Here is a 21,906-nt window from a genome sequence, read left to right on the forward strand (position 1 = left end):
GTACAAACGGAGTAGAGTGGTTTGATTGGCACCCCAGGAAGTACCATTGAGGACACGTAGGACATTGAGGGACCGTGTACAGTGGGCTGCCAGGTAAGATACCTGGGAGAACCAAGAGAGTTTCCTATTGAGCCAGAGTCTCAGGAATTTTGTAGCATCAATGAATGGAAGGGCAACAGGCCCAAAATGAAGAGATGGTGGGAGAAACCATTTGCGCCGCCAGAAATTCATACAGACAGTTTTGTCAGTGGAAAAGCGAAAGCCACTGTCGATGTTCCAGGAATAGAGAAGATCAAGACAGTGCTGAAGACGCTGCTCAGTGATACAGGTCCATGGAGAACTGCAATAGATGGCAAAATCATCAACAAAAAGGGAGCCGGAGATTCCCGGTGGAGACAGGAGGGTTAATGGCAATCCCAAAGAGGACGATGCTCAGTACGGAACCCGGAGGCATACCATTTTCCTGGATAAAGGTGTATGACAAGGCAGAACCCACACGCACCTTGAAAACTCAGTCTCGCAAAAATGCCTGAAGAAAACAGGGCAGGTGCCCAGGGAAGCCCCACGTGTAAAGAGTATGGACAATACCAGTTCTCCAGCAGGTGACGTAGGCCTTCTCCAAATTGAAAAACATGGCCACAGTCTGGGATTTCTGCAGAAAATCATTCATGACATGGGTGGACAAAGTAACAAGATGGTTAACTGCAGAACGCCGCACTCAAAATCCACACTGAGCATTCATCAGTAAATGGGGCGACTCGAACCACCACACCAGCTGGGCATGAATCACATGTTCCATCACCTTGCAAACATGGCTGGTAGGAGAGATGGGGCGGTAGCTAGAAGGAAGGTTTTTGTCCTTACTGGGCTTAGGTATGGGCATGTCAGTGGCTTCACACCAGTGTCCAGAAAATGTGCCCTCAGCCCAGAGGTGGGTGTACGTGTTAAGCAGAAAGTGCTTCCCCGCAAGAAAAAGGTGCTGCAACATTTGAATGTGGATGGTGTCTGGCCCTGGGGAAGAGGATCAGGATGAGCCTAGAGCATGATCTAGCTCCCTCATAGTAAAGGCGGCATTGTAGTACTCACGATTCGGAGAAGAGAAGGGTACACCCGAGCCTCCTCCACTTGTTTCTGATGGATGAAGGCAGGGTGATAGTGGGAAGAGCTCGAAACTTCCACAAAATGGCGGCCCACGGTGTTGGAGATAGCAATAGGGTCGACGATGACATCGTCAGTTACTGTCAGGCCAGAAATTGGGGAATGGATCTTGGTTCCAGAGAGCCGTCTGAAGTTGGCCCACATGACAGAGGAAGGTATGGAACTGTTAAAAGAACAAGTGAATGAAATCCAGCTAGCTCTTTTGCTATCCAGAAGAACTAGATGACACTTTGCATGCATCTGTTTATAATGAATGCAGTTTTCCAGCATAGGGTGGTGGTTAAAAATGCGGAGAGCACTACCCAATCACCTGTTACGTTTCAGATGCGTGAGCCAGCCTTCAGGAGCGCACAAGGAGGAAAAAGAAAAAGAGGAACCTCAAATGCCGAAGTAGAGGAATGAGAGAAAAACGGAAACAAGGAAAGGAAAAGGGAGCAAAAAACAAAGGTGAGACTGTTCTTACATCAGCGACAGGATGCAGAACATTCCCAATAACGCCCCAGACATGTTCCTCAAGGGAGGGGAAAAATAATAGCAAGAGACATGCAGCACAGAAGGGAAAAAACGCTGAAAAAGCTGGGTCCCACGGTAGCTAAGCACAAACTCACCAAGGAGTGGCGAGCCCCCTGGAGGTAACAGCACTATGTGTGAACAAACTGAGTACTACTGATCCTATCTGACAATTCTTCTATTATGAGACAGAATAGAATGACAGCACTTACCTTAGGGAGGCAAAATGCATAGTACTGCTAATAGCCACACATACAACAGGGATAAACTTCATAGGTTTCAGAAATAATAGCTCCTTCCTCAGGGAGAGGAAAGATGAATAGGTTGAGGAAGGTGAAAGAAAGGGCTGGCCATTCTGAGTCCAGAATGAGAGGGACCCATCTGTAATGCGGAGGAGTCCAAGTGACCAGCTTTTCCCCAAACTATTCCTCTCCCCTCCCCAAGGAGGGATCCATTATTCCTGGAAGCTAGGAAGTGTATCACTTTTATGTGTGACCATTGACAATATTACATATTTTCCCTGCTGGAGGCAAACACTGGACAGCAAATACGTCTCATAATTTATTAGTTTTCTCTATTTAAGTTTGCTCTGGTTAAATCATTCACATACACTGAGAAGATTTGTGGTCGCACTATGTTTTACTGGGGGCTTCCCTGCCATTACTGTCAAAATAAATAAATCAGAACTGTTTTCCTCTCCTCTCCTACGGTGTTTGGTTCTGTGTTGTGAATTTCTTTGCTCCTAAGAGTTTCTTTTGTTTTCCATGTTTTTATTCTTTGAAGTTTCTGTTGTTGCTGTGAGTCATCTTTTAGATATTAAAGGAAGAAGATCACTATTCCTTAAAGTGTTGTGTTCTTGCTATAAAATTATATCCTAAGTCAATCCACAACAGGTTATGGGCCCAGGTTTGAACACTTCAGGCTCTGAGTATTACAGTACTTGTTCGTGAGACTTTTTCCATTTACTATGATATTCATGAGACTCCAAAATTTTTGGAATGGCAGACACAGTGCTTCACTTGAGTGATGATATTAGTCATACAAATATTCACAAACTGTCAAGTAAAGATCAGTGGGAAACATGGAACTGGCAGATTCTACTTCGTTTAATGGAACATTCTCTTTATTCAATTATAGAGGGTACACGTCAGTGTCCGTCATTAGCAGAAGGAGAAGAACCACCCGACGCCTATCACCACTGACAACGGGACAATGCTCAGGCAGCTCGTATCATTGGAAGGGCGCTTGATGAGGAACTTGCTATTCATGTACGAAAGAAGACTGACGCAAAAGAAATCTGGGATACCCTTATGTCAGTACATGAACAATCTTCATTGCAGCAACTATATATGTTGTTCGATTGTTTCTTTGAAACATCAAAAAATGACATCACGTCTATAACAGAACATACATTGCTACTTGTGAACATTTTCCATGACTTGTGCAGTGAACTGAACAAAATTAATCCAAATGCAACTTTGCCCCTTTCGCTACTCCACCATTGTATTTTCAAAACATTAGGATCTGAATATCACTTTTACAGGTTGACCTGGTATTGTGTACTTGAACCTGAGCAGACGACAGTTTTTAATTGAGAATTTGCATTCGATTACAATTAACTGGCTACACAGGCAGCTGGTGCTTTCTACGCAAAATCAAAATCAAACGAGCAACATCAAAAACGGAAGCAATTTGCAACAGAGGGGAGTAAGTCAAAGAAGAAAGAAAGTTGTATGAATCTGTATTGCAAGAATGCTGGACATATTATCGCAAAATGCCAAAAGTGCATATCTGCAGAAGAAGCAAGAGTGACAGCTAACAACAATAATAATTCGAATTCCAGTTTAAAAGTGAGCAACAAACCAAATACATTTCTAGCCACTAGCTTGCTGTCTCATGTTAGTTTTGATAATGCAGATTCTAGGATTTTGGCCTCTGGCACAACACATCATATTTCACCAAATAAATGGCATTTCGCTACATTCGAAAAGTTTCAGATTCCACAATGTGTGCAGACAGTTGGCAAAGAAGTTATTTTTGCACATAGGACTGGCAGTATTCATATTGAAATATTCATAAACAAAAGGTGGTCACCTGCTGTCCTTGAAAATGTCTGGTATGTACCCGATTTCAGATATCAACCTTTCTTTGTGCATCAAGCTACACACGTGGCTATAATATGACTTATGATAGCAAAGGTGTTATCATTCTGCGATGTAGTGAAATAGTCGCAACAGGAAGACTAGTTGATTCAGTTTATATTATGAACATGCGAGTTTGTCCTCCAGATTTACAAGTAATGATTAACTTAGCAACTTCAAAAGAACAACTACAATGTTGGCATGAGAGACTTGGTCATCAAGATAAACATCACATACGAGATGTGCTCTCTTGTTTTCGTATATCAGTTAAGCGCCCTGATACCACATCATTTTGTGATGGATGTGTTCTTAGCAAATCCCACTGTAAACCATTTAGTCATCACAGAGATCGTTCACCAACTGTCAGTGAGTTGATCAATGAAGACATTAATGGAGCCATGTCTACTGACTCAATAAATGGTTCTCATTACTATGTGATTTTTGAAGATGAATTTTATCATTTTGTTTGGATATATTTCATGTGAAATAAATCTGAAGTGGCTAACAATTTGAAAACATTTTTGAAGGAGTCTGATGCTACTGGTCATAAGGTAAAAGTATTTCGGTTTGGTGGTGGAGGAGAGTTTAATTGTAACATAGTAGCTGCTGTTCTACGAGACTGTGATATTGAGTTTCGTCTTATATGTCCAGACACTACTGAGCAAAATGATGTTGCCGAACAAGCAAATTAACATATAGTTGAAATAGCTAGCTCAATGTTAAAGTCTAGCAAGTCACCTAACTCGTTTTGAGCTCATGCATGTGACACAGGCATTTTTCTACTCAAATGTAGCGGGAAGCCAAGTGCTGAAGGTAAAACACCTTTCGAACTGTGGACTGGCAAAGTGTTTAACAGTTTTACTACCTACGAATTTTTGGATCAAAATGCTATGTTTAATTGCCAAAGAAATTTCATTCTAAGTTCAATGAAAAGGCTATACCTGGTCATTTCATTGGCTATGTGAATGGCAAAGATGGTTCCAGAGTGTGGATTCCATCAAAACATCGTATGATGAAATCACGCAATGTTGATTTTCAACCAGAAAAACTACGTACAACTGGAAATTCGATTGAATTGGAATTTAATTCCGTGCCTGAAGAAACAGGAGAGAAAAGTGTATCTGCTGTTGATCAGATTGAAACTAGTGACCAAGAATATTTGAATGAGTTACCAAATCCACGAGTTCGTGAAATATGTCCTCCAGTAAAATTTAGTGACTACGAATTAGGATACCAGCCTCATCACTCTCAAGAAGCACATGCATTATTTTACCTGACGAAAACAATCCATGAAGAGCTTGCACCAACAAACTTCAACGAAGCTATGGAAAGTAGTAATTCCAATGAATGGTTTATGTGATGAAACGAGAAATGAAGGCGTTTGAAGAAAATGATACCTTGGACTTGGTAGAACCGCCTAAAGGAAAACATGTTATCAATAATAAATGGGTAATTCATATAAAATATAAGCCAGAAAAAGCTGACTGATCGATACCGTGCTCGCTTGGTTGTGCGCAATATGTTTCAACATGCCAGACTTGATTATGACGAAACATTTAGTCCAGTTGCTCATTATGATGCTATTCATGCTATAATAGTGATTGCAGCTTAAGAAAATTTGAAACGTGCTCAGTTTGACAATAGAACTGCATTTTTATATGGTGACTTGGATACAGAAATATACATGGTTCAACCAGTAGGTTTCTATGAAGGGTGAGGTTGTGTTTGTCGACTTGAAATCATTGTATGGACTTAAGCAATCACCCGTTGCTGGACTAATAAGTTTCATTCATTCATGAAAAAATGGCTTTATTATTTCAACAGCAGGTTCTTACAATTTACATTCGACAAATCAAAACAGAAAAATTTCTGATTGTTATTTATGTCGATGAGGGACTTACGGCAGGAACAACTGAAAGTGCGGCGAATTCATTTTTAGATAGGTTAAGGTCTGAATTCAAAACAACAGTGGGATCCTTAGACTCATTTTTAGGTATGCAAATAGAGCAATGAGAGTCTGGCTTGTTTATTTCACAGCGAGCATACACAGAGAAGATTCTACATTGTTTTAACATGGCTGATTCGAAACCATTAAAACTCCATGTGATAATGAACAATTAGATAGTGAATATAGCAATAATCTTGACAACAACATTCCTTATTGTTCAGCTGTGGAATCATTAATGTACCTGGCATGCTCTGCTCATCCAGATCTTGCTTATGCTGGTTCAAAGTTGCTCGATCTATGGCTAAACCCACTTCTTCCGATTGGAATGCTGCAAAACATATTTTCAAATATCTTTGTGGCACTTCAGACTTAGGTCTCTTCTATGCTTCATCTGGCGGTAAACTTTCTGCCTATGCTGATGCTGACTTTGCTGGCAACACTAAAACAAGATGATCCACAAATGGTTTTGTTTCGATGATTGGTGATACAGTTCTATTGTGGACATTTCAACTGCAGAAATCAGTTGCACTATCCACCACTGAAGCGGAGTTCGTTGCTGGAAGTGAAGAGGCCAAGGAGTTAGTATGGCTCAACAGACTGCTTTTGGGGCTCAGTGGAAAAAGTAACACGCCCGTATTGTTCATTGACAATGCAAGCGCCATTAAATTAGTGAAACACGCAGAGTTTCCACAAACGTTCTAAGCACATTGAAATACGGTATTATTTTGTGCGTGAACTCTATCGAAATGGGGATATCAATGTAGAATGTGTGTGTTCTGAAAATCAACTAGGTGACATGTTTACAAAGCCTTTAAAATCAAACAAATTTAAAGCAAGGTGTACCAAGATAGGACTTCATAACTAATGTGTTTTGAGTGGAAGTGTTAAAGTAAATAAATCAGAATTGTGTTTCCTCTCCTCTCCTATGGTAGTGCTTGGCTCTGTGTTGTGAATTTCTTTGTTCTTATGAGTTTATTTTGTTTCCCATGTTATTACTCTTTGAAGTTTCTGTTGTTGCTGTGAGTCATCTTTCAGACGTTAAAGAAAGAAGATCACTATTCCCGAAAGTGTTGTGTCCTTGCTATAAAATTATATCCTACGTTCACCCACAACAATTACTTTCAAACATTTGCCACTTGAAGTAACATACTGTGTTCTACCAGAATCGTGCAGCCACCTATTTTTGAATCGAATAATGGAAACTCCAGGTAGGAATATCAACAAGGTAAGAAAAGACAGATTGATACTTACTCTAAATAAGACACACCAAGTTTCAGGCAGGCACATAAAGCTTTTGGCCACAGCCTTCATCAGTAAAAGAGAAACACACACCATTCACAAATACAAGCAAGCACATCTCACGCACACATGGCGGAAGCTTAATTTATGTGTCTTTTAACTGTGCTGTCTGCAATTTGATGTGTCTTTTTTACAGTAAGTAACAATCTGTCTTTTCCTACTCTGTCAATTTTATTTTTGAAAAGATATTCCTTATAACTGAGTCTCAATAAGCTGACAATGTGACACAGTGTCAAATGGCTTTTAAAAATCCAGGAAGATACAGTGATTGTTAGTGGATTTTTTAAAATCCAACAACAAAGGAAAAAAACATCATTCAGATATATTAAAGTAATATTTGCATTGCTAGAGGGAGCTGAACATACCAATAAATCAAATATGGAATTGTGACAGAAGGACCCATTCACACTTACTTCCTTACTACTAACATGCTTACCCTAAGAACTTCCTTGTAAGCTGTTATGGCAGAACGCTCCATTCCTCCTTGCTGATACAGTTTCGCCAAAGCCATGTTGATTTTTGCATTTCGTTGTTTACCAGGTATACTCTGCAAAACACCTATTGCTTGGTGATTTTGTTTCAGATTAACGTGACAAAGATGCATCTGGTACTTTATATCTGCAAGAAATAAAGCTTCAGTTAAAAGTTTTATACATATATATATATACATGTATATACATAAAATCTACTCCTGAAGCAGGAGCAGAAGAACACAAATATAAAAGGTATTACAGTTTGCAAGCTACTGAAGCTAGTGGCTCCTCCTTCTGGATGAAGGTTTGAAAAGAAATGTAGAGGGGTAAGTCTACCCTGACAGAGTTCGGGGTGACTTTTCCAAACTCTACCCCTTTTCCTAAACCTCATCAGTTCTTTTTCATCACCCCTCTATTTTTCCCTTCAACCCTTCTGTCAGAAGGAGCAACCACTGGCTTCAAAAGCTTGCAAACTGTAATATCTGTTATGTAAGTGGTCTCCTGCCAATGGTTGGTGAGTGAGTGTATATATAAAAACGTTGATGACGTTCAATATTTTTGTAACTGATTTGTAACGTGGCACACTGTTGGGGAACTACTGGACAGAACACCATTGCTGAATCACTTTCTCGAAATTTACTAGCCAGTACTTTATTTAAAAATAAAAAAAGTTTATCGCCAGCTGTCAAAACTAACTGTGGTATTCTGCACCAAAAAACCCAATCACAATATGAATTTTACACACTCAGTTATTAGACACTAGTAGCATAACAACTCTACAGTAATTCTTAATACTGTCTCTCAGTGTCACTTCTTGAACTATTAGCTTCTTCAATGGGCAAAAGAAAATAGTTATTAACCGCATATATTTATTCTGTACACTCAAAATACTAATATCAGCCCTTCTACAATGAGTCACTTTTTCACCAATAGTCCTCCCAAAGCATGCCTAGTGGTGGACACGGAGGGTTGGTTAGCTGGATGATTAAAAGGACCAACTACTAGGCCATCAGTACCCGTTTCCTTGAACAGACAGGTCTACATGATTGTAGATCAGAGATAGCCTATTACGTAAAACCCAAGGGAAGAAAACCTCGAGGTCTATCACAACTCAACTAAGACTAGATAAAGGACAAAAAAGAAGAAAAGGAGACATAGGAAGAAGGGCAGGCGAGATGCCCCTCTAGGAAGCAGTCATAAGCCCCTGAACGCAGAGTGCTATGAGGGGACACACATCCATAACCACCTCACCACTTACCAAAGGTACTCCACTCAGAAACTGCCTAGGAAAGACAAGGGCAACAGAAGCACAGACAGGCAAAAGAGAAACAGGCTGAACAGACCATGCAAAAGAGCAAAAAGAGCAGGTAGGGTGAGGGCGGACAGCTGTAGCCCAGTCTGGGCCGAGGAGACGACAGAGTATTCCCCCAACCCCTCAATGGGCTAACAAGGTTGAGCGGCCTTCTCTTAAAGACCGTGATAAAAGCCCCTTCCACAAATAAAATGTAAAGCAATACCAGCCACTGAGGCACTGTCTCCTAACACCAGGAGTAGCCACAGGGTGGCTCAGTTGTGACAGTTTACCAAAATATCAACCTCTCCCAAACAGGAACCACAATGACAGTGGCGTTGGTCCTCCCAATGGAGGAGATGACTACCACTCAGCCAAGTACAGGTGATGTGGAGCCGACAAAGGACAGTAGAGTTCTTGCGAGAGACCCGCATGGAGGACCTCCATAGATTTGTAGTCTCCTTTATCATCTGTAGCTACTTTTAAGAAGTCGGAGTGAGCCATTCCCTATTCCAGATTCCTAAACGGTGTAATACTGATTGGAGGTCTGTTTCCAGAATACTGAAATAAAGAATTGTATTACTGGTAGCCAGTTTTGACAGAGTATCAACGAGTTCTTTCCCTGGGATCCCAATGTGACCAGGGGTCCAGACAAAGGTCACTGAGCATCCACATTTTTGGAGGACACACAGGGAATCCTGGATAGCCACAACCAAGGGATGGCTAGGGTAACACTGGTCAAGAGCTTGAAAACTGCTGAAGGAGTCACTGCTGAAGAGAAAGAACCTACCAGTGCAGGAATGGATATGTTCAAAAGCACAAGAGATGGTTACCAACTCTGCAGTGAAAACACTCTGCAGTGCAAGGAGTCCAGTCCAACATGTCACCCGTAAGTATAAACAAAGCCTACGTGACCAGCAACCATCAAGCCATCAGTACAGACTATTTCTGAACCCTGTGATGCACCAAGGATGCAGAAGAGTTGGTAGCAGAGGGACTCAGGATGAACCGAGTCTTTTGGACCTTGTCATTGGTGAAGACAAAGCTGTGGCCAAGGGACGCACCATGGAGATGTACGTGAGTAGACCCGGAGGAGAGGTGGAAGAGGAAACAACTAGAGTTCAGAAGGAGGGGCCAAACATGGATTGCGATTGTAAGCCTTGATCTGGGCCACTAGAGCGGGAGATGGATTTCCACATTAGGAAAAAGGAGATGGTAGATCGGGTGCTTTGGGAAGCTGCAAATGTGTGCAGTTGACAAAAATATTGTCTCCAGTGAGGTCAAAGTTGAGTGTGACAGTGAAGTCACCTGGTTGTGTATAACAGGTGTAGGTGACCAATTTAATACTTGGATGTTTTTGCCAGCTACCCGATTCTGCTGTGACAGTTCTAGAGTCATTCAAAGAAAATCTACAGTCAATAGCGCACAAATACCTAGATCATGCAGTACTAACTGGAGACAACTTTAACCTGCTGAGTATAGACTGGGATGTCTATGGATTCACTGCTGGGGTACAGCCAGACAGTTGCGCGAAATACTTTTGAACACATTTTCTGAAAATTGTTTTTAGTACCTAACTCGGCAGCTGCAGCCGACAGGCAATGGAAATGTCTTAGACCTGGAATGTCAGTATAGAAACGGGGCTTAGTGATCATGATGCCTTTAAAGCACCTATGATTACAAAAGTTAATAAATCTGTTAAGAAGGCTAGCAGAGTGCTTCTGATAGATAGAGCAGATAAGCAGTTATAAGCATCTCCCTTGGACAGTGAATTGGCATCCATTAAGATGGATGTAAAGGAATTACGGTCAAAGTTTAAGCATATTGTAAACTGTGCTCTGGAGAGTTATGTGCCCAGTAAGTGGACAAAGGATGGAAAAGACCCACTATAGTTTAATAATGAAATCTGGCAGATGCTGAGGAAGCAGAGGCTGTTGCACTCTAGGTTCAAAAGCGAACGCACAAATTACTTCAAGCAGTGGTTAGTAGAAATTCGTGCGTCTCTGTAAAGATCTATGCACGCAGTGTACAACAACTACAACTGTCACACCTCAGCAAAAGATCTGTCTGAGAACACAAGAAAATTCTGGTCCTATGTCAAACTGATAAGCGAGCTTGTGGCTTTCATCTAGTCACTTATTAACCCGTTTGTTAGCTGGTTGGTTGGTTTAAAAAAGGGAGGAAGGGACCAAACTTCATACACGGTCATCAGTCCCTTGTTCCTAATAAAACAATGCCACAAATTTGAGAATAAAACAAACGAGAGATATAACACAAAATCGAAAGAAAGAAAAAACTGCAAGAACGAAGGAAAGGCAACGAACACTAAAAGGAAAAAGAGGTCAAGAAAACAACAGAGACACGCTAGAAACAGAAGAGAGTAAAACAAGAAAGATTACAGTGGCTCGCCGGCCACGAGGATAAAAAGGAAAAGCCAGCCAGTCTGCAACACATTAAAACCTCCACCATAAAAGCACTAAGGTGGAGGATACAGAGGGACAAAGGACATGCGCTAAAACTTAGATCAAATGATAAAACCCACCCTCACAAATAAAACGTAAAACTAAATCAGCCAATGAGGCGTTGTCAGATAAAATGAGTGGCAACGAGCCTGGTAACCCATTATTTCATTGCTGGGCAGTCAAAGTGGGAAATTGAACCAGAATATGGGCCACAGTCAACGGGGGGGCCGCACCGACACTGAGGCAGGTCTTCACGGCACAAGAGGTAACTGTGAGTTGCCCAAGTGTGGCCAATGTGGAGCCAGCAGAGGACAACTGATTCACTGCGAGAGGTCCACATGGAAGACTTCCACACATTCGTAGACTCATTAATGATATGCAGTTTGTTGTGTGTACTGTTATGCTGTTCCGTCTCCAAAAGCCAAAAAAAACCCTGCGGCGTAAGAACGCAGGTCATGTTCAGAGATTCCCACCTCCAGAAGCGGTTTCTACATAGCCTGCTTGCCCAGCCTGTCGGCAAGTTTGTTGCCTGGGATGCCAACGTGTCCTGGGGTCCACACAAACACCACTGAACGACAGGATGGGACCAGTCCTGGGCATAGATGGACTCTTTGAGTGGATGCCACCAATGGATGGCAAGGGCAGCACTAGTCAATAGCTTATAGGCCACTAAAGGAGTCAGTACACAGAAGAAATAATTCCTCGGGGCATGAACGGATATACTGAAGAGCATGAGATATGGTCAGCAGCTCTGCAGTGAATACACCGCAGCAATCGGGCAAGGAATGCTGTTCAATATGGCCTCTGTGGACAAAGGCAAAGCCAACATTACCATCAGATATCGAGCTGGTGGTATAAACCACTTCAGAGCCCCGGAACACTTCAAGAACCGAGAGGAAGTGACAGCAGAGAGCCGCAGGGTTAACCGAGTCCTTAGCGCCACGCGAAAGGTCCAGGGAAAGATTTGGCCTACAGCTACACCATGGAGGTGTACATCAATGGACCTCGACGAGAAGTGGTGAAAGGAAGGACTCCAGTTCAGACAGAAGTGATCGCACGTGAACTGCAGTCTTTAGCCCTGACCTGGGCCACCTATGTGGGAGGTGAACCACAAATACATTATATAGTGTGATGTTTTATAGACATACATCACATTGGGTGACCTTCCCTGCACAATCTCCACTTCTGGAGAATTTTTAAAAGTGGTGGCACATCAAACCAACAATGGGGACCATGCATTCATTTAATAAAAAGTTGTAGAAAATGCCGGTAGTGGAAACTCAAGTCCCGAATCATAACCAAGTGCAAGCAGGGCCTGCACCAAGAAAACCATGTGATGGGGGGGCAGAGGCGGAAAGGGACAGTGTGAGTATATGCTCGCAGCACAGAATGGAAGCACTGTTGCATAGGCTACAGCCCCGTGGTAGCCAAGCACATACTCATAAAAGAGATGTGGGCCCTCTGGAGGGGGCAGGGAAGAGTACGGTAGGCTAACACAGGTGTTTGGATCTCTGGTTAATTGTGGTTGTATAATTTTCCCCCTGGTATCAGCAGGCAGCCCTGAAAGACTCATTTACGTAACGTGGGTAAATGTGCTAACATTTGCTTCTGAATGGAGACAGTAGACTGGTCTTGCACAAAAAGCACCAGCTGCAACTCTTACTTCACAAGATTGCATGGAGTAACGAAGTATGGGCAATGCTCTTATTCCATAGGGGACATATTCTTAGCTGAGACCAGATAACATTAATGTTTCTTAAAACCCTAATAAAATCATTCTGATCTGCTTGCGAGCTGTTCTTGCTGAGGAAACAGAGAGTGCCAAGTTCCCCCTTTCTTGTAATCATATTAATCTGTTGTCAAGTAATATAGCTAAAAAGTGGAATTGTTCAACTACTTGTGGCAGTTCATCTTTTAAGGAAAGTTCCCTGTGATGACGTACAGACCTCTAGTTGTTGAAATCTATGGCATAGGATTTTGTTGGTAAGAAATGACACCCAAGATTCTGCGGCCTGTCATGTGCCTGCCCCCCCCCCCCCCCTCCTCTCTCTCTCTCTCTCTCTCTCTCTCTCTCTCTCTCTCTCTCTCTCCCCCCCCCCCCCCCCTCCCTCTCTGGTTAATGTTATACAGTATGTAGTGAAAGAGGACTCTAAAATAACCAGAAATCATCAGGGTGTAGTATCTCTGAGGCAGCAGGTCCCACTGTGATTATACAATTTTTTTTTTTTTTTTTTTTTTTTTTTTTTTCTTTTTTTTTTTTTTTTTTTTTTTTACAAATAGAGCAGCACTCAGAACTGATTCCTGTAGGACCCTTTTCTCATTGAAGTGTTGAATACTACAGTTTGTACCCCTTGGATCTAAGAGTCAAAACAATAAAAAAAAAAAAAATCTGTAAGAAGGCATCCCTAACAATCCCATTTATGATAAACTATGGTAACAAAACATTGCAACATATGCCTTTTGTAGGTGAAAGAACAGAGTGATCATGTGTTGGCAGTGTGTCTAGGTGTTGTGGTAACAAACCCATTTATGACAAACTATGGTAACAACACATTGCAACATATGCCTTTTGCAGGTGAAAGAACAGAGTGATCATGTGTTGGCGGTGTGTCTAGGTGTTGTGGATTGCAGATTCCAGGAGTAGAAAATGGCCAGCAGTAGATTGGGCATCTCTGAAACCACACTGAAATTTATAAAGAAGTGAATACGTAAATGTTATACTATATATTGTTATCCTGGCAGACAACTCGGCACAGATGGATACTGCTTCTAGCGTGGTGGTAAGTAACACTCACTCGCTGTCAATTCTGAATTACTAGGCCCAGGTCACTATATGAAAAACAAGTCAAAACATCACACAAACACCTAAAGCCTCCACACACTGTGAGTTAAACACCTCATAGGGCATCACTTGAAAAAAGTAATCAGACTTTACAATGACTCTTCACCTTCACCAACACTTTAATGACAACCTACCTTTAACCTTAAAATCAAAACAAAACTTCTGTAAATGTAATATACCCACAAATTTTTCTGAAATTCCACAGACTAAAACCTGTTCACGACACATACGACAAAAAACTATTATTTACAATAACTGTAACTATTATTACTATTATTATTATTATTAAATATTCTTCTTACCAATATCAGGCATTAATTCCTTCTGATTGTCCTGGAGTTTTGTTGTGCCTTTTGATTTCAAGAGAGATTTTTTGAACTGTAAAGCTTTCTTATACATCATTTCAGCTTTACGATACTGTCCCAAATGAAACAGTGAATCTCCGTAGAACACATAGGTTTGAAACTTGGCAGGTGGTGATAATGTTTCTTGATTATGTTCACTAACAGTGATGACAAGGTTTGCCTGAAAGCAAGAATAATTAATTGGTCTACAACTTTTGTTTGGTTTGTATTTCCATAACACACTTTGATTACATCTAAAACTTATCAGATTAACAAGAGAATATATGCTGAACTGTCTCCTTTCTCCAAGGTGCTAAGCCATCAGGGTGGGCACAGTGAAAAGTTCGGAGTTTTGGAGGGGAGAGATGGCTTGATTAATAAGAAACTGTCCATGACAGGCAAAAATCCAACTTTGAATCCTATTCCAGCATGAAGTATTGGAATAGTCAAGAGGATTCAATTCAGCATGTTGTTTACAAAATGAACTGGTAAAAAATTAAACATTAAATCATGTCAGACTGTCTGTACAACCAACAGTTCAGTAACTTGCATATGTCCTATTACTGAGAAAGTACTGCAAGTTTCTCCAGCCCTGTTCATGTGAGGCAACCATGACTAAGATTACTCTGCCTTACACATGCCACAATGATAAAACATAATGAGGTATTGGCGTTACACAGAGATTTCCTCATGCCTCAACTAAATGAAGAGAACCAACAAATAAAGTCCAGATATGCTGCTTGCAATAGGGCATATACAGGGTGAGGCATAACAAAGAGCGATTTTTTAAATGCTGATAAGTCAAAACAATTTAACTTTTTTTATTTCATAAGCTTAAAATAAATGAAAAAGCATTTTCTGCAATAGTAAAACAATAGTTACTTTTTTAAGATAACTCCGGGAAGGTGACATCACACATTCCTCCAGCCACACCTTCACGGGACTCCTCACACTGCGCAGCATTGCCAGTAGGATTTGAACAACTTCCTGTCACATCCACTCTTTCAGATCTTCGATTGTTTGAGAAGGATTATCTTGGTAAACTTGGCTTTTCAGATAACCCCACAAGAAAAAGTCACATGTTGAGAGATCCGGTGAACGAGGGGGCCATGCAATATCACCATTTCGGGAAATCATGTGATTTGGAAACAAACGACTGACAATATTCATGCTTACTTGAACAATGTGGGAGGTTGCTCTGTCCTGCTGGAAAAACATTTCAGTGTTCACTTCATAGTGTGCAAGCTGTGGAGTAAAAAAGTTCTCCAGTCCAAAAATTCTAAGCAGAACCAGCTTCGGCTCACGTAATTCTGTTTCCTTAAGGGCCTGAACCATTTGCATTTTATAGGGGTGAAAGTGCAAATCTTGGTGTAAAGTTCTTCTTACCGTTCTGTTTGAAACCCCTAAGTGCAGTGCTGCGTCGGCAAGCTGAGTAACAAGGGCTTCTCTTACACATTCGATGTTTTCAGATGTTTGCATAGTTTTTGGTCTCCCAGTTTTCTTCTTTTTCATTGACGCCACCTCCTCAAAGTTCTCAACCCACTTTTTAATCGCACAGGCAGATCGCACTGGCCAATTCCAATTAACGTTGATGTGGTTGCAGAATGCACAACATGCTAACTTGTATGAACTGCCGTTTTGATAAAATGCTTTGACAGTGTGTGCATGATGCTGTGTGGTCCACTGCTCAATTATGACTAAATGCTATTTCGTGCCAAACGTAACTGACACTATCCCCTCCACCTCTCTCCGACGCAGCTCAATTTGCATGCTTTTTAAAGTCACTCGATATTATGCCTCACCCTGTATGAAGCATGATGTGGCTATCCATTGTGATGCGCTTCTTTGAAGCTACATAATATAATCACAGTAGCTAAAAACCTTTATGCAGTTATACTGCACATAATCTTTAAGTTCCAGACTAGCTGAAGAAGATTATTTTCACTTATCTGTAAATGAAGATCCATAAATTCCTCTCTGAGTAACGTTTCTTATGTGTTTAGTGAAAGGAAATACAATAATATATTAGTTATATTTCTAAAGCAAAAAAAGTTCAAAATTTCTTGTGCACGTCTTGAAGGAAAGACAGTTTTGTTAAATGTATATAGTATTTTCAATTACTGCATACAGCATAATCTTTGTCTTCTGATTGGGGAAAGCATCAATAAAGTATTGTTTCCTACTTCTTAGCCTTCCTTCAGCAATTGTAGGTGATACATGGTTATTTCTTCTCAACATGTTGTTTTGAACTTCAGCAACAGTCTTCCCAGTATTTTCCTTTAGATGAAACGTCCACATTTTTAGATACCTTTTCACTTAGCACCTCTTGTATGATATACATAATTGAAGCAACACCAAAACATCTTTCTCCTGCTCTTCAGGAATTTTTTCCTACTGTTACATCAGTACTGTTTGTCCTCTGGTACAACCATTTGTTAGCATCATTAATCAACATCAGTGGTTGTCTCTTACCTTACCACACCAATACAGATCATCTTTCAGGAAAAGATGTAATCCACTTTTCTTAATCTTGTTCAAGTATGCCAAATCCAATACTCGCACAGTTCCTGTTAGTCTATTTTTCCTTTTACATTTCACTTTCCAAAACATTTACTTGCACGTCAAATCTATTTTTAAATACTGTGTAGTGCCACTACATAGTACTCGAATAAAAATTGAGGGCGGCAGAACTTCTGCAGTACGTATTTCCACTGTTAGGTGTGTATAGTGCAACTCATTGCCACGACGTGACGGATTTCCCATCAAATCTGATGGAATATCATGTTGTGTGACGAGTAAAATTTAGTTTTGACAGTTGACATATTTTTTGAGAGATATTATTATTATTTTTTTTTTTGACGGATTTTTCTGGTTTCATTTAATTTTGAAAAAAAAAATAAAGTTCTTAGATAAAACTGTTATGAATGCAAATCTTGATGCACCTGCAAGACAGTGCCAAGTATATATTGCACTAAAACTCTAGTTTCACTCAATGTGTTGCAAAAGTGGGCTGCATTTCTGATTTGTTCATTCAAATTGAATACATGTAGGATATAATCGAAAACTGAACTAAAATTAACACCTTAAATTTCCTTCCTATTGAGCAATGTATATGGCTATTTTTTAGCTAACAGTAGCAAACACCTCTGATGACTGGCAAACTCAGCAAAGCAAATATAATGCAGTGACAAATGGTCCTAATTTCTGTCGTAAGCAAAGATACAATAGTAAGTAAGAGTCCCATACTCTCAAACTGAGCATAGGGAGCAGAACCAGGAATCCTGAAATGCCATCCTAGGAAGGGTCTGAGTGGAGGTGGTTTGCCTTTGGCTTCCTCTGGCCTGTTACGAAATGTCGAGCGTGTTTTTGTACACAGGGGATGACTGTGATGAGTGCTGGTACTGTGCGGTGTTGTGTTCGTGTTTCTATGGGTGAAGAGTGCGAGGTTGAAACTCTCTGCTGGCACACAGCGTAATTCTCTCGAAAAGCATCAAGGGAGCCACCGAGGTTAACATCCCCGTGCGACGGATGAATCACTATCGACAGTGTCACATGTCCTCTCATCATGAGAGGTTGTGGAGAGGTTTGGAATTTAATCCAGGACATTGGTGTAAAAACTGGGGATCAGGAAGTTTAAACTAACATCTCTCCTCACCTGGCTGGCCAAATACTGGCTGCGGAAGTATCATCCACCACCAGGATTCGAAATGGCTTTAAATATATGATACGTGCCTCTAGCACCAGCAGCACACTAACACAAATATGCTTTGCTCTATGAGTTAATGCCACGAATTCTGGATAATGAGCACAATACATTAGGGTACAGTAATTCTGGCAAATTGTAACTTGTCATCTCTGGGGCGGGGTTTATGGGCAGACGGGAGAGCGAACAGGTTATGCTGTATGGAGTGATGGGTATTGAGGAGAGGGGGATAACAAACTCCACCTCCATGCATTGAAAGCACCCAGTGGGCGCAACAGAAAGCTGTGTCCTGAGCTTCCATAAGCTCTTTATGACCGGATTTCTTTTCCAACATGGGGTAGAAGATAGCCTCAGATGAGCCAGCAAGCGCATCACTCATTTCCGCAAAAATCACAAGGAATATAGTGCAGCAAAAGGTGGACAGTGATGGATAGCTCAGCTCAGCAACAAAGAAGACGACAATGCAGTCAACACCGGCTAATGGTACACTGCGCTGTTGGCAACAAACATCTCAAATCACTGGGGCACGAATTCTCCCAGTTGCTGTCGACTGCTACCGATCATAACTGGGGAGTTGCATACCAGGTTACAGGCTGCAGTGTTGTACTGAGTTACAGTATGTTTAACAACTAGTGTCTATTGTACTTTTTGTTTGTTTTTACGACAGACTGAAGATGTCTGAAAAGAATGTCAAGCAGTATGTACGACATTTTAGAAAAGAGTGGTTACGTGATAAACAGTTAAAGGATTGGTTGTTAGAGGTGCCTGGGGAACCTAGTACTGTGCAGTGTAAATATTACCACTGCAGCCTGAATGTGCATTTGTCACATTTATTTCTGCATGGAAAAAGTAAGAAACATTTAAAAGCGGCTAAACCTTTTTCATGTTCACAACAGTCAACATTGCCATTTCCAGGGTTGCCACAGGTTCTGGAAATCAGGAAATTTCAAACATGTCAGGGTAATCAGGGAAATTTGAAAATAGCCCTAGAAAAATCTTGTTGTGTCTCAGTAGATGAAATGATTTGTTAACTGAGGTGCCACGCATCTTCGCCGGCCTGGTGCAGCTGAGTACATGCGCACTTCCCTACTCTCTCATTATACTGTTTCTCTCCTTCCTATCATTCCCCTCAGTTTGCAGTCTGTGCTGCCACCAGTTCTTGCTGATTGCCTAGCAGCTGCCGATGAGAGGTGGGGAGGCACGAGCAGTAGTTTGTTTTTCTGATATTCACAGGCTGAAGATGCAATGGCCAGAGACGGTGGTCATGTGTGCAAGAGTTGTGTCCGAGTGGTTGCGTGAATGTTTGTGTGCCCTCGTTATATTAATACGTGGTGTACAAATATCAAGTGACTGACACAATTTTCTTATTATTATTGTCTACACTTTCTAACATATAAACTACTTTTGAGGTACCAAAATGTACTAGAACAAATAAAATGTCTATAAAACGTCGCACTATATAATGTATTTGTGATTAGACAGTCGCAAGTTCTGAAATCCATTGCCCATGGCCTCTGGCCTGCTGAGGAACACTGCAGTCCCGGGTCCATAACCACGAGTCTGCTGCATTACACCACACACAAACAGGCCCAGCCTGTGGGCAAATAAGTGAGACCAGATCTGATGGGCATGGCCTGCACATTAGTGAGAACCGAATGGCTTGAAATTAGCAGGCCAGATGCATTACAGATACCCAGAGAAACATCCTGCGGTTTTGGCCCGTCGTGTACTCTGAAAAAAGCTATAGCTCAAAATTTAGTTGTTAGAGTGTGACTGTCTTTTCTATGTGCCTGTCTGAGGCTTAGCAACCATCTTGAAGGGATATCTATCCTCATTATTATTCATTTTCAGAGTATTTGAACAAGTTATCTGTTGCATGGATTGATCACTGCAGTCTCATTTCATCAATATGTTGTCTGTGGCTAGTGAATAGCTGGCCACATGAGTGGATTTCCATGACGGGCCAAAACTGCAGGATGTTTCTTTGGATATCTGTAATGGATCTGGCCTGCTGATTTCAAGCCATTCGGTTCTCACTAATGTGCAGGCCATGCCCATCATATCCGGTCTCTCTGATTTGCCCACAGGCTGGGCCTGTTTGTGTGTGGTGTGATGCAGCAGACTCGTGGTTATGGATCCAGGACTGCAGTGCTCCTCAGCAGGCCAGAGGCCATGGGCAATGGATTTCAGAACTTGCAACTGTCTAATCACAAATACATTATATAGTGCGACGTTTTATAGACATTTTATTTGTTCTAGTACATTTTGGTACCTCAAAAGTGGTTTATATGTTAGAAAGTACTGACAAAAAGAAGAAGAAAATTGTGTCAGTCACTTGATATTTGCACGCCATGTATTAATATATTTCTTGAAAGAAAAATCGTAAAATACTTATAAAATAACAGATATAACACAGTGGGTGGTAACCAACAATAATGAACATAGAACAACCGACATTTATTGGTGGTCACCTACAGTGTTGGTCTACACAATTCTTCCCCACCTTATACACTTGTTTCAAGAGGCCTACTTTTTTCTGCAGTTATTTCTGAAAGCAGTGAAGGTATTTTTAATCTGTCTTGCCACTCCAACAAAATGCATATTTTGGTCACCAAATGTGTTTTGCTTTATTGGAATAAAATAACATCAGTGGTCTTCATGAAACCTTCTGGCTTGCTTTGCCTGGGTCAGAAGCTGAAAGGAAGGTGTCTGTCCTTACCGGACTTGTGTAGGTGTATGACAGTGGCTTCATGCCAGCATCTGGGAAACTTGCTCTCTGCCCAGGTGTGGTTGTGCATATGAAGGAGAAAGTGTTTCTCACAAGAGAAAGGTGCTGCAACACCTGAACATGAACACTGTCTGGCCCTGAGGTGGAGGATTGGTATGAAGTGAGAGTGTGATGTTGCTCCCTCATAGTAAAGGCTGTATTGTACCACCCACAATTCTGAGAAGAGGAGGATATCATCCAAGCCTCCTCTGCTCATTTCCAACTGAGGAAGGCAGGGTGATACTGGAAGGAGCTAGAAATCTGAGAAAGGTGGCAGTCCAAGATGTTTGTGATAGTAATAGGGTCCACTATGACACCGTCTGCTACTGTCAGGCCAGAAATTGGGGAATGGTCTCAGGGAGCTGTTGGAAGTTAGCCCACATGACAGAAGAGTGAGTGAAACTGTTCTGCAAATGAATTGTGTCAGCATACCTCAGTCCACCAAGGGAATAGGACACGGTGTGGTAAAGAGGAAGTGTGAGGAACGGAATGTTCTGTGGCAGTAAAGATAACACTTGTAAGATATTCTACCTGGTCATCACAGCTGAGGAAATGTTGTTCATCGAAGGTCGCCAGGGAGGAGTAAAGCTTCCGGTCCGCCTTAGAAAGCTACCATTTGTGTGTGCACATAGGTGGGGTAGGAGTCAGTAAATGGAGAGTACATGGGAAAATGGTTGCCTGAGTATGTGTCAGAGTGAGTGGACCACTTGAGACGATGGGCAAGGTGGGCAGTGCAAAAAAGAACATGGGTGCTCTCGCATTAAGACAGATGAGGTTAAGTTGACTGAGGTGATCAGCCAAGATGGCACCTCTCGGACAGGTTCTGGGAGAGTCACAAAGGGAATGGTGTGCATTGAAGTCATCAAGCAGCAGGAAGGGCTAAGGTAGCTGCCCAATAAGCTGGAGGAAGTCCGCCCTGCTGACATCGAATGACGGAGGAATGTAAATGGTACAAAGGCAGAAGCTCT

The 21,906-nt window shown here is 41.5% G+C and overlaps 1 protein-coding gene across 1 annotated transcript in view; it reads right to left on the minus strand.

Annotated features, from left to right (window-relative positions):
• Positions 1 to 21,906, minus strand: part of LOC124711572 (anaphase-promoting complex subunit 7) — a 149,274-nt gene that overhangs the window by 123,434 nt on the left and 3,934 nt on the right. The window contains exons 2-3 of the mRNA XM_047241715.1: positions 14,427 to 14,649; positions 7,493 to 7,674 (exon numbers count right to left, since the gene is read on the minus strand). Of these exons, the coding sequence (XP_047097671.1) occupies positions 7,493 to 7,674; positions 14,427 to 14,649 (405 nt within the window). The remainder of the gene's footprint in view (positions 1 to 7,492; positions 7,675 to 14,426; positions 14,650 to 21,906) is intronic.

The sequence above is a fragment of the Schistocerca piceifrons genome, chromosome 8 (genome assembly GCF_021461385.2).
Source record: "Schistocerca piceifrons isolate TAMUIC-IGC-003096 chromosome 8, iqSchPice1.1, whole genome shotgun sequence".
Taxonomy (NCBI): domain Eukaryota; kingdom Metazoa; phylum Arthropoda; class Insecta; order Orthoptera; family Acrididae; genus Schistocerca; species Schistocerca piceifrons.